Source organism: Cavia porcellus, unplaced genomic scaffold (assembly GCF_034190915.1).
Source record: "Cavia porcellus strain 051 isolate PalLab524CR breed Dunkin Hartley unplaced genomic scaffold, mCavPor4.1 scaffold_11, whole genome shotgun sequence".
NCBI classification, from domain to species: Eukaryota; Metazoa; Chordata; class Mammalia; order Rodentia; family Caviidae; genus Cavia; species Cavia porcellus.
Window position 1 is genome coordinate 57539141 of NW_026947494.1, and position 22179 is coordinate 57561319.

The 22179-nt window shown below is 35.8% G+C and overlaps 1 protein-coding gene and 1 non-coding gene across 4 annotated transcripts in view; one reads left to right on the plus strand and one right to left on the minus strand.

Moving 5' to 3' along the window:
- The window catches only part of Slc30a5 (solute carrier family 30 member 5), a 41060-nt gene that overhangs the window by 723 nt on the left and 18158 nt on the right, over nt 1–22179 (plus strand). For 2 of the 3 annotated variants that reach the window (XM_063258287.1, XM_003462680.5), the window contains exons 2-12: nt 5213–5335; nt 7019–7085; nt 8551–8636; nt 12720–12807; nt 14465–14552; nt 15712–15788; nt 16246–16416; nt 17068–17356; nt 17547–17755; nt 18333–18490; nt 19705–19834. In XM_063258287.1, the coding sequence (XP_063114357.1) occupies nt 5213–5335; nt 7019–7085; nt 8551–8636; nt 12720–12807; nt 14465–14552; nt 15712–15788; nt 16246–16416; nt 17068–17356; nt 17547–17755; nt 18333–18490; nt 19705–19834 (1486 nt within the window). The remainder of the gene's footprint in view (nt 1–5212; nt 5336–7018; nt 7086–8550; nt 8637–12719; nt 12808–14464; nt 14553–15711; nt 15789–16245; nt 16417–17067; nt 17357–17546; nt 17756–18332; nt 18491–19704; nt 19835–22179) is intronic. The other variant, XM_013144431.3, reaches the window with a different exon arrangement.
- LOC111754796 (U6 spliceosomal RNA) lies at nt 19250–19355 on the minus strand. The gene has a single exon (XR_002789465.1). It is a non-coding gene; the product is annotated as a U6 spliceosomal RNA (small nuclear RNA).

The following is a 22179-nucleotide window of genomic DNA, read 5'->3' on the forward strand; positions in this document are numbered from 1 at the left end:
CTTCGTGTTTGCTGTTTTACTTTTTGCGTGGAGTGGGCTTGTTTTATTGTCAAGAAATGTATGCTCCTCATAAAGGACTTCAAGCAATATGGGAATTAATAGAACAAAAAGTGAAAATTCCTCTTTATCTTTCCTCTAGTCCTCCTAATCTACAAAAGATCAGGAACCGGATAGGACAGGGACACTGTCCCGTGTGTCTTTCCTAACCTATCCTAAGTCCTGAGGTCGTGTTAAAGGCGCATAAAATGTCACCAACGTTTTGGTTGAAACTGGTGTATTCGTGGCCTTCATTTCTAATGAGGTTAAGTTTTTCTGGTTCTTGAGTACTTCTTTGAAATTTAAAGATAGTTTTGGTAAATTCATTTCGACTGTAATAATAGCTTTTTTGTGTGTGTGGAAGGGAAAGAACACCCCATATGCCAGAAGAGAACTTCAACCAGTTGCATTTTTGTGGTATAAATTTAATTTTCGAATCCACTTTGATCAGCTAATTATGTAAGTAGCAGTGTATCAGATGTTAAATATTGGCCCATGTAACTGGTTTAGGGGATTCTGCTCTGGACAGGGGGATGCTATAAAGGCCACCTGACAAAATAGGACTGCAAACCATAGATTAAAATAATCACTGTTAAGTTTCCTGTTAGTAATTCTACTAGTTTATAGAAAATACGTCCACATTTATACGAAATATATGTACTGTGTTTAAGAATAAAGGAATGTAATATTCTGTATTTCACTTACTCGCAAATAATAGTCCAGGCTGGGCATGGTGGCAACACACCTGTAATCCCAGCATTCAGGAAACTGAGGCAGGAGAATCACTGTGAGTTCAAGGCCAGCCTGGGCTACATAGCAATTTCAAGGCCAGCCTGAATTACACAGCGAGACCCTGTCTCAAAAAAAGGTCAGGAGGATAAAAGCCTTTGTGAATTTAGAGAGAGATAATAAAGCAGATGGGGACAATATGGTAACAATTATTAGAGTGTCTAGGTATAAGGTGTACTGTTCTTGCAACTTTTGTGTAAACTTGAAATTATTTTTAACAAATAATTTTAAAGTTTTTTACTCAAGAGCTTATTGGTAGGTAAATTTGTTATGTAAATATGTTTAGCAATCCTTTGACATCTTTGATACATTATATGCCTGGCAGAGTTCCCTCTCTAATGTAATGTATTGTAGAATCAAATTGAACTCATTTTTGTTGTTGTTGTTTTTGGGGAGTTTTGTTGTTTTGTTTGTTTGTTTAAGACAGGGTCTCACTACTATGTAGTTCAGGTCGATCCTGAACTCACTGCATAGCGCAGTTGGCTTTAAACGCCCAACAGTTCTGCTGAACTCAGCCTCCTGAGTAGTGGGATCGCAGGCACACACCACCATACCCAGCCTAATTTTTTTTTTAATTCACAAAACTGTAAGTAGCTACTGTGTGCAAGTTCAAGAAACAAATATGAGCCCAAATAATTGCAATAATTCCAGGTTTAGAGAACCAGAGAATTTTCTAGTCCTTCACCAAAAAAAATACTAGTGGTGTTTTTTATGAGACTGCTTAATGGCAGATAATGACTAGTAAGTTAGGGAAGTAGATTAAACACCCCTGTGCTATCTAGAGTGGCAGTGGCTCAGAGGCTGCTGCCCTTTCTCCACCTCCACCCTCACCCCAGATTTTCCCTTTAATGAATAAAATTTAATTTTTCTCTCCTTAACGTGAATTGGGGAGTGTCTGCTAATTAATATATGAATACTTGACCTTAGCCAATGTTACATTTTTAGCCCAAAAAGATGTCATTAATTAGGAACGTAAATATCAAATAATCCTTTTCAAAATTGATTTGATGATTTCAGGTCTTTAGGATTTTCATGGAAAATTGTTATCTTCCAGCATTTCACCTTAAAATGTTTCTTTGTAATGTTTTCTGATTTTCTGTATATAGGCCGTGTAAATTTTGTGGTGAGACTTATCACTATTTTATATTTTAACACTCTTGTAACGGATATATTTTGTTTTTGTTTTGTCACTATGAAGTGGAAGTACAGTTGCTTTACAATAAACATTTGTTAAAAATTTATAATAAATATCAAGTAATCTAACTTTAAGATGTTGATTTTTCTAATTTAATAATGATGTAACAGTATCAATAAGTACAGTTATAAAATGTGTGAATGGATTCAAAATAATATGTAGATACATATATTAATATGAGAAAAAAGAGTTTTGGAAGGGTGTACCAAATTGATTACCTATGAGAAGGAAATTTGGAATAATTTTATTTACAACTTTTTAAATATTAGTATTCCAGAATTGCTTTTGTAACCTCTGTGTGTGTGTAATTTAAAAAGAGAATAGAGAAAGTGTCAGATAACAGTAGTGCATTGTCAAGGAGTACTGTTTTAGGGTAAAGACCGGGGAGAAGGGTTTCACTGTATTTACATAGTTAATGTTCCATCTGACTAAATCTTGTCATTCAAGTGCCAGACCTGTTAGGTTTGTTACTATTTTAGACAAATTATTTAGAAATTTATATACATTCTTAAAACAAAATTTTATACCTTCTTAAAACAAATACTTAAACATAATTTGACTCTGGAAGTGTAACGCAGTGGGAGAATGCTTGCCTAACATGCATGAGCCTCTTGGTTTGATTCCCTAGCACTACAAATTTTACAGATAGCCAGATGGACATAGAGATATACATACAGATATAACTTACTGTTTTCTTGGTGACTTCCCAGCATTGTATCAGCTGGTAAACTGAGCTTAAATAGAATACTGTCTTGACAGGCTCCCTTTCCAGCGCAGTGCTTAGATTTTGCATATGCTGCTCTCAGTCCTTTGACCTATCCTCTTTCCTTATTTGGTTATTCTTATGTAGTCCTCAATATTTGATATATATCTCAAACTTTAAAGATGTTCCTCCCTAGTTAGTTATTTGTTCGCAGTGAGGCATGTAATCCCAGCACTCAGGAGGCAGAGGCAGGAAGGATCACTGTAAGTTCGAGGCCAGCTTGAAATACACAAGGAGACCTTGTCTAAAAACGAACAAGAAAAAAGAATTGGGAAGTTGCTGTTACTGTATATGTTCAGAGTCCCTGGCAGTACCATATGAGCCATAAATTCTTTGTCTCTTTTGCCATTACTAGTATGTTGGCTTTCATATTTAGATGTTATCAAATGGATGTAGCATTTTCTATTAAATGTTTTAGATACATTTTTGATAAGTTCTCTCTTTAAACTGAAAATAAGATGGGGTAGTCAGTCCAGATATATCGCCTTTCATCACAAAGAGAGGAACCTTTAGATAAAGCTACCTCATCAGCCTTCCTTTTTGTAGTCATTGGCCATGTTTGGCATCTGGAATATAGTGAACAACGAGTATTGAAGAATGGGTGCACAGCCCTGTAGGTGATAGGTATATAATTGGCAACAGTTGACTATGAGACCCCTCAGAACCCTTTGGAATGAACTTTGATTTTCTGTGTGATATATTTAAAAAGCAGGCTAAACACACATGGTCTTGACCCTACCCAGCTTTCTCTACTTTGGCTGTTTAATCTAAAACTTGAGAGGAATTGGGCTAGAAAATCTCTGAGATGTTTTTTTAACATTTTCAATGTTACTGTCCTGTTTTTTTCTAGCACATACATTTTTCATTCATAAGTATTAGAGATTTGGTAGGTTTTCTAAAAGCATTCCTTGCTGAGAGATTAAAGCCTGGTTTTTGGGCTATTTGATCAAATCAATGATGAGAGACACTTTAGAAGGGAAATAGAAGTGAAGGGTGAAAGCATATGGGAAGAACTAGCACTGCAGAGCCAGTGGGCGCCTCCCATTGGGGTTTTTGGATTGGCAGCATGACTGACAGGGTGCTGAGTCATGTCAACCGTGCCTATTATGCATGTCCTTCCCAATAATTCGTGCTCATGTAATACGGTATGTAAGTTGCAGCCCATATGCATGACCACCCAGTGAGCTGCAGTGAAGAAAGATTACTGCAGGTCTTGTAGACAGATCTGATGCACATACGGCCTATTTTAGAATTCTAGAATTTTTCAGCCCACCTTGGGGGCCTTTGGTTATCTGTGCCTCCCTGTGGTAAGCCTTAGATGAGGGTCAGAAGTTGACCCTTCGGCATTGCTCAGGTTAGGTGAGTGGAGGGATGGCCATACAACCTCAATTGTACTATCTATATTAGTACTGGGAATTGAACTTAGGGCCTTGCACATGGTAGACCAACGCTTTACCACTGAGCCACATTCTCATCCTTTTTTAAACTTTGAGACAGGGTCTCAGCAAATGCCTGGGCTGGCCTGGAATTCAACCTCCCAAATAGCCGGAGTTACAGATGTCTACCACTGGGCCAGCTGAAAAACTTCTTTTTAGTCCAGTTCCTCAGCCTTCCTTTCCTCTGCTTTAAGTCTAGACCTGGCCAGAGGCTAAGTCTCAGGATTCTACTAGTGGTAGAGAAGCTGCACAGCTGGAATCTGGAATCTGATTACTCGCAAGATTCTCTTCCTAAGGATCCTCTGCAGTTCGCTACTCCTTATGCTGAGGTTCTTCTGGGTCCTGAGTCTTTTCATGACTCTGTAGGTCCTGTCACCAGACTTTGTAACTGCAACCCTTACTGCAGTTACGCAGCATGTTAGAGGAGAGGCAAATCTAAGGCGTTTACCTTTCCTCAGCTTCCTATTTTAATGTCTTCTAGTTTCATCACAGAGTTTCCTTTCTTCTTTTTATTTATCACCTGGTTTGTTTGGAGTAGCCGTTAAAAAGCAGCTAACAAGCACCCAGTAGCTACAGCCTATAATCCCCTTGAGCAAGAGCCTGAGACAAAAGGAACACAAGTTCAAGAATTTAGCAAGATCCAGTCTCAAAATAGAATATGAAAGGTTGACAGTGTAGCTCAGTCAGTGTTTCTTGGGTTTAATCTGCAGTATCAAAATACAAATTAAAAAAATTACAGAGTAGACTTGGCAGCCCAGTAAACCAGGAAGAGTTATATTTTTAGCTTCATGCTTTTTTTAGGCTCTACTCCACATACATTGAAATCAAGGGTCTGGGTATCAAAATGTTGAATTATAGTGAGTTGTTGGAATTTTTAAAACCATTGTTTCATGTTTGTTTATGTGTATTTCTATGGTTTCTGTAATGACTTGGATTTCTGAGTTCTTTGTGATATCGGTGATACTAAAAATTGTTTCTGCTTCTATTTTTCAGATTAACAAAGTATACTGTGTTACTCTGTTTCACTAAATGTTTGAAAGCCGTGGGACTTTTTGAATCATATGATCTCCTAAAAACTGTTCACATTGTTCAGTTCATTTTTATATTAAAACTTGGGTGAGTATGTGGGAAGAGATTCTTGAAGTTTTTTTTTTTATTTCTTAGAAATCCTGTTTAACAGTAGCTTTAAGAAACTTTACATATTTTGTGCAATTTCTTCTGACACATATTTGATAATTTTAAAAGGTTAAAGGCAAGTGAGAAAAGAGATTCTTACATTCTTATTCACTTGCCAGAAATACAGACTTGCTTTAGTTTGTGTTAATGAGATTTTTTGCAAAGTTTTTTTGTTTTTGAGACAAGGTCTTGCTATGTAGTTCAGGCTGGCCCTAAACTTACTGAGTAGCCAAGGCTGGCTTCAACTTGCAGTCTTCCAGTCTTAGCCTCCCAAGTGCTGGGACTATCTGCATTTGCCAGCACCTGGTGCAGAGTTCTTTCAATATCTGGTTTAGTAGTGGACAACTGGATTCTCATGTCTGCTTCAGCAGTCTGTTATAGTATCTCATATCATCTATTCTCTGAAAAACTCCACTGTGTAGTATATTCCTTGAAGAATAATGAAAAGGTAGATGATGTTTAGTATTCTTATTAAAATTGGTTGACTTTGTGTGACAACATACCTGTAATCCTCGTACCTGGTAGGATTGAGGTAGGAGGATTGCTGTGAATTCCAGGACAGTTGGAGCTACATGGCAAAACCCTGTGTCAGGGGGAAAATATTGGTTGACCTTGCAGACTCCGTGAAAGGATCTTGAGGATCCTAAGAATCTCCAGGCACTAAGCAGGCATAAAGTGTTATCTGTGTCTTAGCATAGGTATTCCTGATTTCCTAAATTAAACTATGTTGGTCAATGTTGCCTATACAATCCCTACATAGACAAGGTCCTCATGTTGTATAAACGTTATATTCTATGTGTACTAAGAAATTCTTCCTAAATAGAGATTTCCAGCCTTGAGATTGATGATGACCATTGTCTGTTCTAATAAAAATCTATTAAAGACTCTTGGGAATATAATTTTAGGAATTTGGGAAAGGTTCTTGACTATTAAATTTTAAGCAGTTGTATACATTTTTATATAACTTTCTGGCAATCTGGAAGGTACGGACATATAATTGGCACTTCCTTCACTTGTATTATATTGAATCAAGATTTGTTATTAATGAATTTTAAGAAGATAGGAGTTATAGGGTTGCAAGGTCTTAAAAAATATTGAGTAGTGGTGCATGCCTGTAATCCCAGCACTCAGAAAGCTGAGGCAGGATTATTGTGGTTCAAGACCAGCCTTAATTGGGAGACTATGTCTTAAAAAAAAAAAAAAAAAAATTGAATCATCTTCATATGTGGGGCTTGTGAACTGATTTTGAAGCTATTTATAAAAAGAGAGAGAGACCCTAAGATGTTGCTATGAAAACCTTATTACATTTAATATGGCTTTCCATCCAATACTGTTCTTTAGAGGCTAGCTTGCCTTTCAAGTTCTAGTATATTTGTTTAAAATAAGTTTCTTAAAAAAATCACATCTTAGCTGAGTGTGGTTGTATACTCCTGTAATCCCATCACTTGGGAGGCTGAGGCAGGTGGATTGTGGCAAGTTCAAGACCAGCCTGGACTACAAAGTAAGCCTAAGGACAGCCTGAACTGCATAACAAGACCCTGTCTCAAAAGGACAAAAAAAAAGAAAATCACATCTTGTATTTTACATTGCTTAATATTAATCCTATTGTTTCATTATTTACAGGACTGCATTTTTTATGGTTTTGTTTCAAAAGCCATTTTCTTCTGGGAAGCCTATTACCAAACACCAGGTGAGGTTTTCTCAGGATCATTTATTCTTACTAGCTTCCCATTCAGTGGACCAGAATTACAGTGCTCACTTGTTGATTGAGAATACTTAAGGAATTGTTTAAATGGACAGCAGAAAATTTCCAGAGTCCACTTGTTTTTGACTTGTGTTTTCTGAATTGAGACTTCAAGAATAAAGTATAAAATGCCAACATAGGCCAACTGTGGTGGCTGTTGTCTATAATTCCAGCATTGGGAGGCGAAGGCAAGAGGATCACCCCAAGTTCAAGGCCAGCCTGAACTACATAGTGAGACCCTGTCTCGAAAAAACAAACAAAAAATAAAATAAAATTCCAAGATAATGGGATGTTTTAAAAAGCAGAAGAGGGTAAAAAAGAAAAAAGTGTAAAAGCATATATGCAGCTGTTTTAATAGAGGCTCCTCATAGTACAAGATGCACAAATTCAGCATGGGGCTGCCTATGACCCCAGTAGAGTATAAAGTCACTGGGAAGCAGGTGGGGTTAAATGTGAGGCTATGTGAGTCAGACAAATTGATTCATGCTCTATCTTACTATTTTGAACAAGTTACTTAATTTTCTTCTGCCTTAATTTGCTCACCTATAAGATAGAAATAATAACAACGGTCTAACGGAAATGTGAGGGATAATGAATGTCTGCATCTAAAGTCTTTACAACAGTACCTGACATGGAAGGCTGCAGTCGGTGCATCACTTGCATCATCTTTGTCGTCAATGCTGAGTTTCCAGCATCATACCAGGAATGCCCCAAATTCTACATGATCTCTTTTTTTGTCTTTTTTGAGACAGGGTCTCGCTATGCAGTTCAGGCTGGCCTTGAGCTCACTTTGTAGCCCTGGCTGGTCTCAAACTGGAAACAATCCTCCCACTTCAGCCCCCCCGAGTGCTGGATTACAGGCGTGAGCCACCATGCCTGGCTGTCTACATGATCTCTTCACCCTGTGTGTGTTGTGCTGCAGCATTTATGCTTGCTGCGTGATGCTTTATGGAAAGATTTAGAAACCTGTAGTGTGGTAGGGTTTCTTCATTAGATGATAAATTTAAGAACTTCTGTTTTAGAGATAAAGGATATTTTAAAAATAGAATTAATATTTTAAACCCGATTGTACGTTTACATTTCCAAATAATTGGAACAATAATTTTCCTAATGGAAAAACTTTTAAGGACTAAATATTAGGTATTCCTAGACACTACTGATAACCGAGAAAACAGGAAATATACACTGTAGGAAAATATACTCTGTAGAAAAAGATTTCAAAATTTAGAAACAGACAACATGAAAGTTTGTCTTGCAATTCTAGAATTCATCAAGTAATATAGGTGTTTTTCTATTTAATTACTCTTTAAAATATATGTGATACATTATCATCTTCCTCTGTTCATTTTAAGATTGAGATACTTAGTAAAAGATTTGTGACTGAAACTTGATTTTTTATTTTCATTTGTAGTGGATCAAAATATTTAAACATGCAGTTGCTGGGTGTATCATTTCACTCTTGTGGTTTTTTGGCCTTACTCTTTGTGGACCACTAAGGTAAATAAAAAAGCATATTTTGAATGTTTATATTTCTTCATTGTGGACAGTAATTTTGTTCTATGTCATATATTTTGTTTTATGTCACATATTATACAAATGCTTCTGTCATTTCTGTAGTATTAGATAGGACTCAACAGAGATAGCCAATAACAAAACCTATTTAGTTTATGAACTAATTCTCAGTGATACCACTAATGTACTTATTATGTCACAACATTTTAGTAATTAGGAATCCTAAGAGTTTCAGAAAATTTGTAGCATAAGTGGCTTTTTAACTGACTTATCAGTGATCCATTGTAGCAGCTGATTTAGTAGTTAAAGGGTCTGAAATGGTATAAATAAAATGAAAGGAGACCAAATCTTTAAAAGCATTTGTTTTTGCCCCGTTGTGCAAATATGCTTGTGAACAGATGTCAGTCATCATTATGTAACAGTGTGGTAGGTTGATTAGACTCTCACTTCCTATTCCCCTAGATCTGTATATAATCTTTTTGCACACATGGGCCAGTTTAGTGAGGAAATGCTTAAGGGCCACTTAACAGGAAATACAACATGTGAACCTGTGATAAGTATGCTTTTTTCCTCTGTTTCCTGAAAGGTTTTACTTTGTGGGTAAAAAAAAAAAAAATTGCCATTATAACGAGGGAATCTGAAGCAAGGTAAAAAGTAAAATAAAGGAGGAAAGGAAAGAGACCTAAAAAAGTATCAAGGTGTGTTACATACATGTACCAACTGCCCACAGTGAATGCAATTGTAATGTACTATAGACATGTACCAAAAAAGTAAATTTTAAAAGACTAAAATGAAGACTTTTTTGGTTTTTTTGGTTTGGTTTTGCTTTTTGAGACAGGGTCTCACTATGTAGTTCATGCTGACCTCGAACTCAGTGTTCCTTCCACCTCAACCTTGTAAGTGCTGGGCTTGCAGACATGTGCCACCAACCCCCACACATCTTAAAGGATGCTTAAAGCACATGATGTTTTTATATAAAATGTAAAGAACATTGTGTAAACATCATGAAAGGAGTTTTAAAGGTCTTCACTCAGAACAGTGGAATGGGCATGATAGAAAGTGGTGGTTGGGAAATGCCTTGTGAAAAGTTCTTTTCCCTCTCATGGCCATCGAGTTCCATTGGCTTGTTTGTCCTGTGCTTTGGCAGGTGCAGAGTATGTATAAATGCAGGTACCTGTCCCTGTCAACTATAGCAGCAGCATTCTGGAGGGTTGGGAAAGCTGACTCAGGCTGGGGTAAAGCTTTTCTCAATTTATGCCTGCATGTAATTGAGTACTGCTGTTTCTTAGCATCTGCACAGTTTTAAGTTTCTCACTTACAAATTTATGCTTTAGTTCATGTTACTGATCACTGTTCCTATGTATTAGGATAGGGAAGGAAGTAAATTCTTAAATTCTTCCTTGGCTCCTTACTTAGTCATCTGCTTCTCACCTTTACAGTGCTGCTCCTGTCAGTCTTTCACTGAAACCATCATGTAGTTCCATGATAAGAAAGACTTCTGTAGTGGCCAGGTGTGGTGAACATCTGTAATCCTTGGAAGTCAGGCAAGAGAGTCACAAGTTTGAGGCCATTCTTGGTGACTTAGTGAAACTGTCTCAAAATAAAAAGGTCTGGGGATAGAGCTGAGTGGTAGAGTGTCTTGGGTTTAGTCTTCCATACTGCATAAACAAAACAAAATGCTTCTTGGACACTTCGTAATTTACCTTATTTTAGGTAATACTGTTTTGTTTTGTTTTGTTTTGTTTTTTAATTTTAGTTTGAAAGTAGTAAAAATGCAACAGCACAAGACAGAACAAAGCTAATCGAGACAATGCAGTGAAATTGGTACAGGATTTCACAGTAGGATACTGGGATAGTAGTAATATGTACTATGGTGTATCTCTTTAAGTTCACAATAGTTGTCCAGTCAATTAGTTATAGCAAAATCAAACCAAAAATAGAACATTATAAAACCAATTGAGAATACTGAATAGAGCAAAAGAAATAAAACAAAACAGTAAAAACAACCTATGCCTTCAAACAGAAGATAGAAGGAAATCCCCCATATTTGCTATACTGCATATGGTCATCCTCCCAAGAGATGCTGAGACATCTATCCCCAGTAGCTATGGGGGGGACGCGGAGAAAGGGTGCTTGATTGTCAGCCTGTGTGGCAGTAGGCTCACAGGTAATGGTTCTCCTCCAGGCCCACGCTGCAGGCTCTTACTAAGAGGGCGGGTGAATAAGCTGCCTGAGTCCCACCATGGCTGGATCTCAGGAGTTCTGGGTCTCCTGGCCCATGCCCCAGGCGCTTACAAAGAGGGCGGGTGAATAAGCTGCCTGAGTCCCACCATGGCCAGATCTCAGGAGTTCTGGGTCAGGTAATACTGTTGATATATTTGTTTTCTTAAGTTGTCATCAATGCATTGTCATTATAGTTTTTTGGTTAATGAGAAAAATGAAAATATATTTAATAAGCAGATGTAAATCTATTACTGTTCAGATCCCATAAGCTTCCTTTTGGCTTGTGATGTTTAATTTTTTCAAAGAAATACATACATAAGAATAAATAAATATAGGTATAAAGATGTTTGAAAAAATAATAAAATGAACATCAATGTTATGTGACATTAAACCACCAAAATAAAACCACCAGGCATGGTGGTGCACATCTGTAATCCCAGCACTTGGGAGGCTGTAACAGGAGGATCACCATGAGTTGCAGGCCAGCCTGAACTACGTGCAAGACCCTGTGTTTCAAAAAAACAAAAATAAAGAAATAAAAATAAACCTTACAAATACCTTTGAAACCCTGTGAGCCTTCTATGTCTGCCACCTCTTCCCTGCCTTTGGATATAACCACTGTCTGGTTTTTCATTCTTTTTTATTGTCTTTATAGAGTTTTATGTTTTTCTTTTTAGTGTTTACTGTGGCAAGTTTTTTATTTTAGTGGAATTATAATGCATGTACTTTTGTTTTTTGTACCAGTTCAGAACCTTGCACTTGCCAGGCAAGCGCTTTATGCCACTAAGCTATATTCCTGGAACTTGCATGTATTTTTCTATAATATACTTTTCCCACTGTGTGTTAAGTTTGAGATTTGCGCATTTGATACATCTAGTATATAGGTATTCGTTTTTATAATGAGTTATTTATTTGGTGGTTTGGTTTGGGATTTTTTTTGAGTTTTTGTTCAGTTTTGCTTTTCCAGGCAGTGTCTTGATATTGTAGTTCAAGGCTGGCCTTAAATTCACTATGTAGCCCAGGCTGGCCTCCAAGTGGTAGCAGTACTGCCACAGCCACCCAAGTACTGGGATTACAGGTGTGTGCCACCACACAAGCTTATAGTAGTCTTTTTAAAATATTATCTATGTGTAAATTTACCTTTTAAAACACTCTTTTCAGATCTGGGTGCCATTGCACACGCTTGTCCCACCTACTTGGGAGACTGAGGCAGATCAATTGACTTCAGGGGTTCAACACATAACTTAGTAAGATCTTGTCTCCAAAAAGTGGGGGGACTAGGAACCTAACTCAGTGGTAGAGTGCTCACAAATGCCCTTTTGATCCCCAGCACCACAAAAAATTAATGTCAGTACAAAATTCAGTATTTTTGTGTGTTCATAAAATTTCTTTCATTGTTACTTTTTTTTTTTTTTTTTTTTTGGCCGGGGATCAAATTCACAGCTTTGCGTTTGCCTAGCAGGCACACACCCGCTGAGCTAAACCCCCGGCCCTGCTTTATACTGCTTTGTAATAGTCTATTCTGTGGAAATATTCCAACCTATATCATTTATTCTCTTAGTAGATGTATAAGTTGTTTCTCATTTTGGCTCACAATAAGCAAAGCTGATATGAGCGATCTTTTAAGTGTTTTCTGTGTAATATAATCCTACGAGTAATATTTTTGAGTATTTTTAATTTCACCTTCTCTAAAGTAAATAATACCAAAATATTTTCTAAGATAATTGAACCTATTTAATTTTCTCACAATTTTTGTGAAACCAAGGGAAATACTTTTATTCTAGGTGAATTCACTGTTCATAATAAAGATGAGATATATTTCATAAATTATGTTTTATCTTATAGGACTCTGCTGTTATTTGAACACAGTGACATTGTTGTTATCTCATTACTCAGTGTTTTGTTCACTAGTTCTGGAGGAGGACCAGCAAAGGTAAAATTTTCCATTATCAGTGATTTGGAAATGAAAACCGTAGTTGTAAAATATTATCCAAAGCAAAAAATCTTATCTTTTACCATTGTATAATAATGCAGGGGCATTTTATACTATTCTACATTTTTTTTACAGAAACATTTTTCATCTTTTTAATTTTTATTTTAAAATGATTATAAATTCCTTGAACATTGCAAAAATCAGTGTATCTTTCACTCAGTTTCCCCCAAAGATAATTTCTTATCCAACAAAAGTACACACTTAACACTAGGAAATTGACATCAGTACACTCCATAGACCTTGTTCAGATTACACCAATTTCACATACAATTGGGTATGTATAGGTTTATGTGTCACCGCAACAGGGCAATGGGGATCGAGTGGATATGATCAAATTATGTTATATGCATGTATGAAAATGTGCCACATTGAAATTTAGTATCTTGGAAAGTTAATATGCAGGAATAAAAATACATTTAGAAAATACAAATTCGAAGCAATAAAAAAAAGTTTGACAGCGCTAATGATCAGGTATGAGTATAGATCTTCCAGAACCTTTCAGTAATAAATCAAAGATCTTTCTAGAACTCTTGTAATTTTTTTTCTGTAATTCTGAAGCACTGCACAACTCTCAGTTACCTTCTCTGTTAGTAAGGGATTATTATCTCTGTTTTAGTGGTCTTTCGGTTTTCTGAGATAGGGTCTCACCATATAGTGCAGGCTGACCTTGAATTCCCTTATGTTGCCTAGGCTGGCCTCAAACTCACAGCAACCATCCTGTCTCAGCTTCCCAAGTGCTAGGATTACAAGTGTGTGCCACCTTGCCCAACCCAGTATATTTATAATGTACTTACATGTAAATATATGGAGCATAATATAAATAGTATTATAAGTATATATATTATAAGGAAAGTATCTGTAAATTCATAAATATAAAATATATAGTACTAATAGTTTAGATTTTTTATACCTAGTAACTTTCTAAAGTATTTACATAAATGAGAGTAATATGTCCTTTCTATAATTTTATCAAAATTCTTTCCCTAAATTGAGAACATAAATTTTAAAAACTTAACAGTTTAAGAGATTTACAACTTTAATGACTTTTCTAATTTTCTTAGCATGGTCTTGTGATTTCTTTTTCCTTAGAATGAGTAGAAACTATAATGGCCTCTATCCCTTGTAAGTTATACAGTATAATAAAGTCCTATTAGTTGGGACTTTTCAACCAGATTTAAAGTAACATTTAAGAAGATTAATTCCATAAACATTAATAATTTGTTCATATTAGTTTGCTTAGCCATATTAACAAGGAAATAGTTTAAGTTGTCAGTAGTGGGGCTGGGGGTTTAGCTCAGCGGCATAAGTCCCTGCCTTGCAAGCAGGCGGTCGTGAGTTCGATCCCCGGTACCGATAAAAACGAAAAAGACAAAAAAAAAAAAAAAAAAGGTTGTCAGTAGTAGGTGTCTTAAATATTCTACAAATTTTTTTGAATCACTTTATTTTTATATCTTACGATTAGTACTATAAATATATAAAGACTTCAATGTCATTTTTATTTAAATTTTTGTACTGTTTTTCTTTAGCATTTGTGTAGTTGTTATATTAAGAATCAACCCTTGAAAACACTATCCTTGTATTTTTTTTTCCTTTTCAGACCAGGGGAGCGGCTTTTTTCATTATTGCTGTAATCTGTTTATTGCTTTTTGACAATGATGATCTCATGGCTAAAATGGCTGAGCACCGTATCCTTTTGCAGCAGATGGGAGTTGTATAAAAATTTGCAGAATAATAGAAGACTGCAGAATGGGGAAGAAGAGATGAATGAACTAAACTGATCAGTCATGAATGGAACCTCATAGATTAATGTAGACATCTTCATTATTCATATAATGAATAGTTTCATTCTGTTACATGTTTTAAAGCATTCAGTATTTTCTAACAGTACCCAAAAGTTCAGAAATTCATACTTTAAAGGATATTTTAGAATACCCTGGTGCTATAATACCAACATTTCAGTTTGCATCTGATTTTCACTTTCTTGCTGTAAATTATTGCTGCCAGCTCAGCCTCCAGTCATCTCTTACATAAATCCACCTCTCTGGTCAAATACATTTACCGACTTTATGCCTTATTTCCTATCTAAATGTCATTGCCCACTCTAATCATGAGAATTCAGAATACCCATTTAGGCTTTTCTGGCTACTGATGTGATTGCCCTAAAAGCTTATTAGTAAAATAATAAATAATTGTCACAATGAGGGAGGGAAGCATGACTTCAATGAAGCTACAGGTTGCTTGTGATATTATCTGTATTCCTCACCCACCCACTTTTACTTGCTGCTTGCTTTGCTGGTACATATGTAGTTAGTGACTTAGATGACAAGTCCAAGACTGATTTTACTGGCCAAGTGTGGTGGTACATACCCGTAATCACAGCACTTGGGAGGTTGAGACAGGAGGATCCCCATAAGTCTGAGGCCAGCCTGGAGTGCATAGTGAGAACATAGTAAGAACCTGTCTTTAAAAAAAAAAAACTGACTTTATGTTAGCCTAAGAGTACGACCTTCATTCTGTTGGACAGGAGTGGTTCAGAGATATGCCTTGCACTTGTCTTTGTTGTGTAACGTGTGTGTCTTTTGGAGGTGAAGTACTAAAATTTAGCCAGTGTATCTTACCATTACAATACTTATTTTGGAGGCATTCCAACTTACAAATTATTTGTCAGAATTAAATTTTAGATTACTTGGGCTTGTTTTTAAGAAAAACATTGTTATTTAAGGTATTCAGTTTTGGAGTACTAGTCTGCAAGCAAGCCAAAATAATGCACCCAAAATTTCAAGAGGACTTTAAGCTTCACAGAGTTAATGTTTGGAATTTTTTCCTTTACTGTAATTTCCTTAGCTGAAGGACATCATGACAGTGCTCTAACTCACATGCTTTATACAGCAATTGCCTTCTTAGGTGTAGCAGATCACAAGGTATGTTCTTTGTTGCTAACATGATCAAAAGATTCTGAAAAGTAGCAGCAACTATGACATTGTTTTGAGAGAGGGTCTTAGTAGTTCAGGTTGACTTTGAACTCACTTTGTAGCCCAGGCAGGCCTCAAACTCATGGAGATTCTCTTGCCATTTGCTGGGAAGATAGGTGAGCACCACAGCTGGGTAGGTGCATTGAAATTACTAGGGTGCACAGCTCAGTAGTAGCCCTTTTGTCTACCATCAGCAAGGCTCTGGGTTGGAGCCTTGGCCCAAAAAGCAACTTTTTTTAATTAAGTAAAATAAGCTACCAGTAATTTTAATATACCTTGTGACTTAAGTAGTTAAATAATTGAGAATGTGAAAAAAAAACCACATCAGTTCCACTTCTTCAAATATATATTTAAGGATTAAATATTGTCTGTGTTTCTGATGAGACTTACTTCATTTTACTTACAGGGTGGAGTACTGTTGCTAGTTCTGGCTTTGTGCTGTAATGTTGGTTTTCATACAGCTTCCAGAAAGCTCTCTATAGATATTGGTGGAGCCAAACGGCTTCAGGCTTTATCTCAACTTGTTTCTGTGCTTCTTTTGTTCCCATGGGTCATCGTTCTTTCTGTGACAACTGAGGTAAGAGCAAGAATGTATTGGTAGTAAGTGAAACAAATTACTGTTACTTACAAATTTCTATTTGTTTTGGTGGTTTTGTTGTGGGGGTCTATTTGTTTGTTTTGAGACACTCTTGCTTTGTAGTTCAGACTGGCCTTAAACTTACTGTGTAGTCCAGGCTGGCCTGGAACTTAGGGATCCTTCTGCCTCATTCTTTCAAGTGCTAGAATTAGAGGTATGCACCACCACTGTTCTGTTCAGTACATTGCATTTTCTTTTACATTGTGATTGGAAGTGACTAAAAGTATCTTTGCTTTTCCTTTGTAATTTGGAGCTAATTTTATTTTTTATAATGAACACAAGTCAAATATTACTATGATAATGTATTTTTTTATATTCCTGTGGCCCAAAGAATTAGGTGAAGAAAAGTCAGTCTTAGGCTCAGAGATTCTAGATCACTTCGTATTTATAAAATTATTCAACAGTACTTTCTTTTAAATACTTTAGGAAGTAGTGGAGAAATGTACCAATATCTTGTTTTTCTTATATGTTAGCATTTTATGAATCATGAGAATGTTGGTTAATACATAAAACAAAAACATCTTACAAAGTGTGAACTTTATATATACATGTATATATATTGACCAGTTTCTGTTTGTTTTTAATTTCTAGAGTAAAGTTGGGTCTTGGTTTTCTCTCATTATGCCTTTCACAACGGTTATCTTTTTTGTTATGATCCTGGATTTCTATGTGGATTCTATTTGTTCAGTCAAAATGGAGGTTTCCAAATATGCCCGCTGTGGATCCTTTCCCATATTCATTAGTGCTCTGCTTTTTGGAAATTTTTGGACACACCCAATAACAGACCAGCTTAGGGCTATGAACAGAGCCACACACCAGGAGAGCACAGAGCACGTCCTGTCTGGAGGAGTGGTCGTGAGTGCTGTGTTCTTCATTTTATGTAAGCATTTCCCCCTTTTTTTGATTTTATTTATCAAATTCCTTTTTATGATTATGATGTTCAAATCATTTACTCAGTTTTGGAAATTGTTCAGCCCTTGCATTTCATTGCTTGCTGGTAGTTACTGTGTTGATTTTGGGTAGCTTTACCTTTTTAAAACTTCTGTAATATACTTCTCTTCTTTTTGTAGCTGCCAACATCTTATCATCTCCCTCTAAGAGAGGACAGAAAGGTACCCTTATTGGATATTCTCCTAAAGGAACACCTCTTTATAACTTCATGGGTGATGCTTTTCAGCATAGCTCTCAGTCAATCCCTAGGTTTATTAAGGAATCACTAAAACAGATTCTTGAGGAAAGTGACTCTAGGCAAATCTTTTACTTCTTGTGCTTGAATCTGGTAAGATTTTTAATTATTAGTGGCATGTCTTATAATTTTAATTTTAATAAATATTTTAATTTTGACATAATGGTATCATTTTAGTACTTCACAATTTCTGATAACTAGAGATGGGTTGAGATTTATATTTTCTCTAAGTAGTTTAGGCTCACAGGACCATATCCAGACTACTTAAGTAAATAAGATATTATGGAAGCATTTAGTATGATGTTTTGAATCCATAAATCAAGTAGTTTCTCAGATATTTTATCGCCTGACAGGATGTCACTACAGACCACTGATCGCTAACATTTTACAGCCTTGTGTATTGATTTTTGCAGATATAAGTTAAATTACCATGCCTCCTTTCAAATAGCTTGTAAAATGAATATATCTAATTTAGCATAGTTTTTTACAGTTTATATAAAATGAGGTTTCTAGCATAAGTGGCAGTTAACTAAAGAAGCAGATTTTAAACAGATCTTCCAAGAAGATTAATGAAAGGTTAAAATCCTCATGATTAAATTCTGATAAATCTTAAATCTCTGTTGTATTTCCTAATATACTCCTCTAATAATTGTTTTTAAACATTTTTTAGCTCTTTACCTTTGTGGAATTATTCTATGGTGTGTTGACCAATAGTCTGGGTCTGATCTCAGATGGATTCCACATGCTTTTTGATTGCTCTGCTTTAGTCATGGGACTTTTTGCTGCTCTGATGAGTCGATGGAAAGCAACTCGGATTTTCTCCTATGGGTAGGTATTTGGCTATCAAGATAACATGGTACAATGAGACAAATCAGGGTACAAATTCCAAGTAAGGGGATAAAAATGCTACTTTTAATGGAGATAATTTTCAGATCTTCATTTTTCTTTAGTTTGAAGTAGATAAGAGAATATGAACTAAGCATTTTATAAATACTGACTGATAGTAAACTAAACTCTCTGGCAAATTCTTTTCATGGGCAAAAAGCAAAATAGAACAATTAAAGCCTTAAGATCTTTGGTCATGGTGGGTATGTTGTTTGTGTTTTTTGTGTTTGTTTTGTTTAGGAAATGGAAAATACATGGTTGTTTTTGTTAAAAAGAATGTTCAGAATTTGAAGGGGCTGTACATAAAAATGCTTATTAAATACAGTAATATTAGAATCTTTTGCTGGACATGGTGGTGCATGCATGTAATCCCAACCCTGAGGAGGGTGAGGCAGGAGGATCTTGAGAGTTCGAGACCAGCCTGGGCTACAAAGTGAGTTCAAGGCCAGCCTGAACTGCATAATGAGGCCCTGTCTCAAAAAGACAAAAAAATCTTTTGTGCAAAATATTTTGGTAAAGGGCTGGAGATTTAGCTCAGCGGCATAAGTGCCTGCCTTGCAAGCAGGCAGTTGTGAGTTCAATCCCTGGTACCGATAAAAAGGAAAAAGACAAAAAAAAAAAAATTAAAAAAAAATATATATATATATTGGTAAGAACACTATATTAATAGATTTGACTCTTATACTCTAATTTTTTTTTTTTTTTAATATAGAACACCTCACAAATTTGCGTGTCCTCCTTGTGCAGGGGCCATGCTAATCTTCTCTGTATCGTTCAATGTTAGTATATGTGCTGCCAAAGTGAGCACACTCTAATATTTCTTTAATGTTAGGTGAACCAAAAGTACAAATAATTTTGGTACAAAACAAAAATCTATGTTCCATGACAGATGCAGAGCACAGCAAAGGTTTAATGAAGATAAATAAATTCTTGCTAAGAATTAGAAAAGAATTTTGGAAAAAAGACTGAATATGTAAAATTTTATATATCTATATGTGTGGAAGGACTTTTCACATTAATATGATATTTAAGTATTAGTAATTTTCTATTATTAGTCATGTGAAATTCTGGACTTGTTTCTTCATTTGTAAAATAGTGATGTTTATACTAAAGTATAAAGTACTTACTTTCTTTTTCTAAAATTACTGTGTTCTTAGGTATGGCCGAATAGAAATTCTCTCTGGATTCATTAATGGACTTTTTCTAATAGTAATAGCTTTTTTTGTGTTTATGGAGTCAGTGGCTAGATTGATTGATCCTCCGGAGTTAGACACAAACATGTTGACAGTAAGTCTTTTCCTATTTGAATTTCTACTCATACTTACATAGTTTTTCTAGTTGTGTTTATTAATCTAGAAGGCTTTATTTTAGTTTCATTGAAACCAATAGCTTACTTTCCTGCTATATAGTATCTGTCCCTTAGCCCATGGTTTTTTCTCTCTGCTGCTTTAGTTACCTACAACTAACCATGGTCTGAAAATATTAAACAGAAAATTCTATAAATAAATAATTCAGAGTGTTTGTTTATTGTTTTGTTGTGAAACAGGGTCTTGCTACATAGTCCAGGCTGACCTTGAACTCACTATGTTCCCCTGGCTGGCCTCAGTCGTGACGATCTTCCTGCCTCAGCCTCCCTAGTATGGAGTTATAGGCGTATACCACCATGCCCAGCTAATAATTCCAAAGTTTAACTGTATTACATGTTTATAATTGTTCCACTTTATTACTAGCTATTGCTGTTAAACTTTTATTGTGGGTAATATACAAATTAAACTTTATCATAAGCATATATGTATAGGAAAAGATACAGTATATATAGGGTTTGCCGTGACTGTGGTTTCATCTGCTGAGTTTTTGGGGGGGGGGGTTGTGGTTTTTGTTTTCTTTTTGGTAGTGCTGGGATCATTGGGGGTCTTAACATATCCCCCAAGAATAAGGAAAGACTATTTATTGATATTTGAATTGCTAAATCTTAGATACTCATTAATCCTTTTCTCCAATAACTCAGTAGTTCAAATATTAGAGTATATTATAAAAATAGGTTTCTGACTTTTTAAATGCTTTTGTTTGGACATGTATTTTTATTTATTTTTTTATTTATTTTTTTATTGGTAAATAACTTTATTTATTTGTTTGTTTATTTTTTATTTATTTTTGTCTTTTTCCTTTTTATCGGTACCGGGGATCAAACTCAGGACCGCCTGCTTGCAAGGCAGGTACTTACACCGCTGAGCTAAATCCCCAGCCCCTGGAGATGTATTTTTAAATACCTGAGGAAATTTGTATGATGTTAAAGATAAAATTAGAAGAAAAAAATTTTTAAAGTGTGATGCTTTTGCTCTATAGCTTATTTCACTGCTGTAGAAATGTTTGCAGTTCTCCCCATGCTTCCACAGCTTCTCGTGGTCTGTTTCCAGTGGTTGGCGCACGCCTCCTCCTCTGCCACCCTACCCAGCCTCTTTCAAGATTCTATTCACCTGTTCCTGTCTTCCCACCCTTAATCACTCCGGCCTCACAGTCCATCCCAGTTATTCCTTCCCTCAGTATTCCCACTGAACCTTGGAGTCTCCTTTTAGAAACACTGTTACAGTTTAGTTAGCCATTCTTCCACAGTTAAAATGTGTCTTAATTTAAGACCTGAATTAAGTGTGTCATTAACTCTTTAATTATAGCATCTGCTTTAGAGTAGGAAAATTAGCAATTAATTACCAGATCACTAAAAGCAGTTCTGAATTTTGTTCCTGGAAGCATACATTAGTATTAAATTTTGGGGGATACAGTTTAGAAATACATATTGAATCTTTAAATGCTCATTTCTTTCTTTCTTTTTTTTTTTTTTTTTTTTTTAATGGTACTAAGGATTGAACCAGGGAGCACTGAGCTGCATCCTGTGCCCTTTTTATTGCTTGAGACAAGGTCTGGCCTCAACTTTATGATCCACTTTTCAGCCTCACAGTTAACTAGGATTACAGGCATGTGCCACCACACCTAGCAATGCCCATATCTTTTAACCTTTAGTGTTTACTATACAGAAGCACTGAGAGAATAAGTCACGCGGTTAGCATGTGCAAGACCATGAGTTTAATCCCCAGCACTACAAAGAAAAAAAAATCATACGGAAACATTTACACAAATATTTAGTAGTACATGATTTGTGTTTATAATAGTGAAAAAAATGGAAATAGCTGGGCATGGTGGCTCATACCTGTAATCCCAGCACTCAGGAGGCTTAGGCAGGAGGATCGTTATGAGTTGGAGATCAACATAGGCTACAGAGAGACTCAAGGCCAGCCTGAACTGCATAAAGAGACCCTATCTCAAAAAAGACCCCTCCCCCAAAAAGTGGAAATAAACCTGTGGGTACCAGTGAAACGATTAGTTAAATAAATTTCTTGCCCATAAAGAATGAGATAGGTACTGGCACGAAAATTATCTACAAGATGTACAAAATGAAAAATTGCAAAATAATGCAATTTTGGGCTGGAGATTTAGCTCAGCGGCATAAGTGCCTGCCTTGCAAGCAGGCAGTCGTGAGTTCGATCCCCAGTACCGATAAAAAGGAAAAAGACAAAAAAAAAAAATAATGCAATTTTATTGGTTTTAAAATGTTATGTGTATATTAATATAAACAT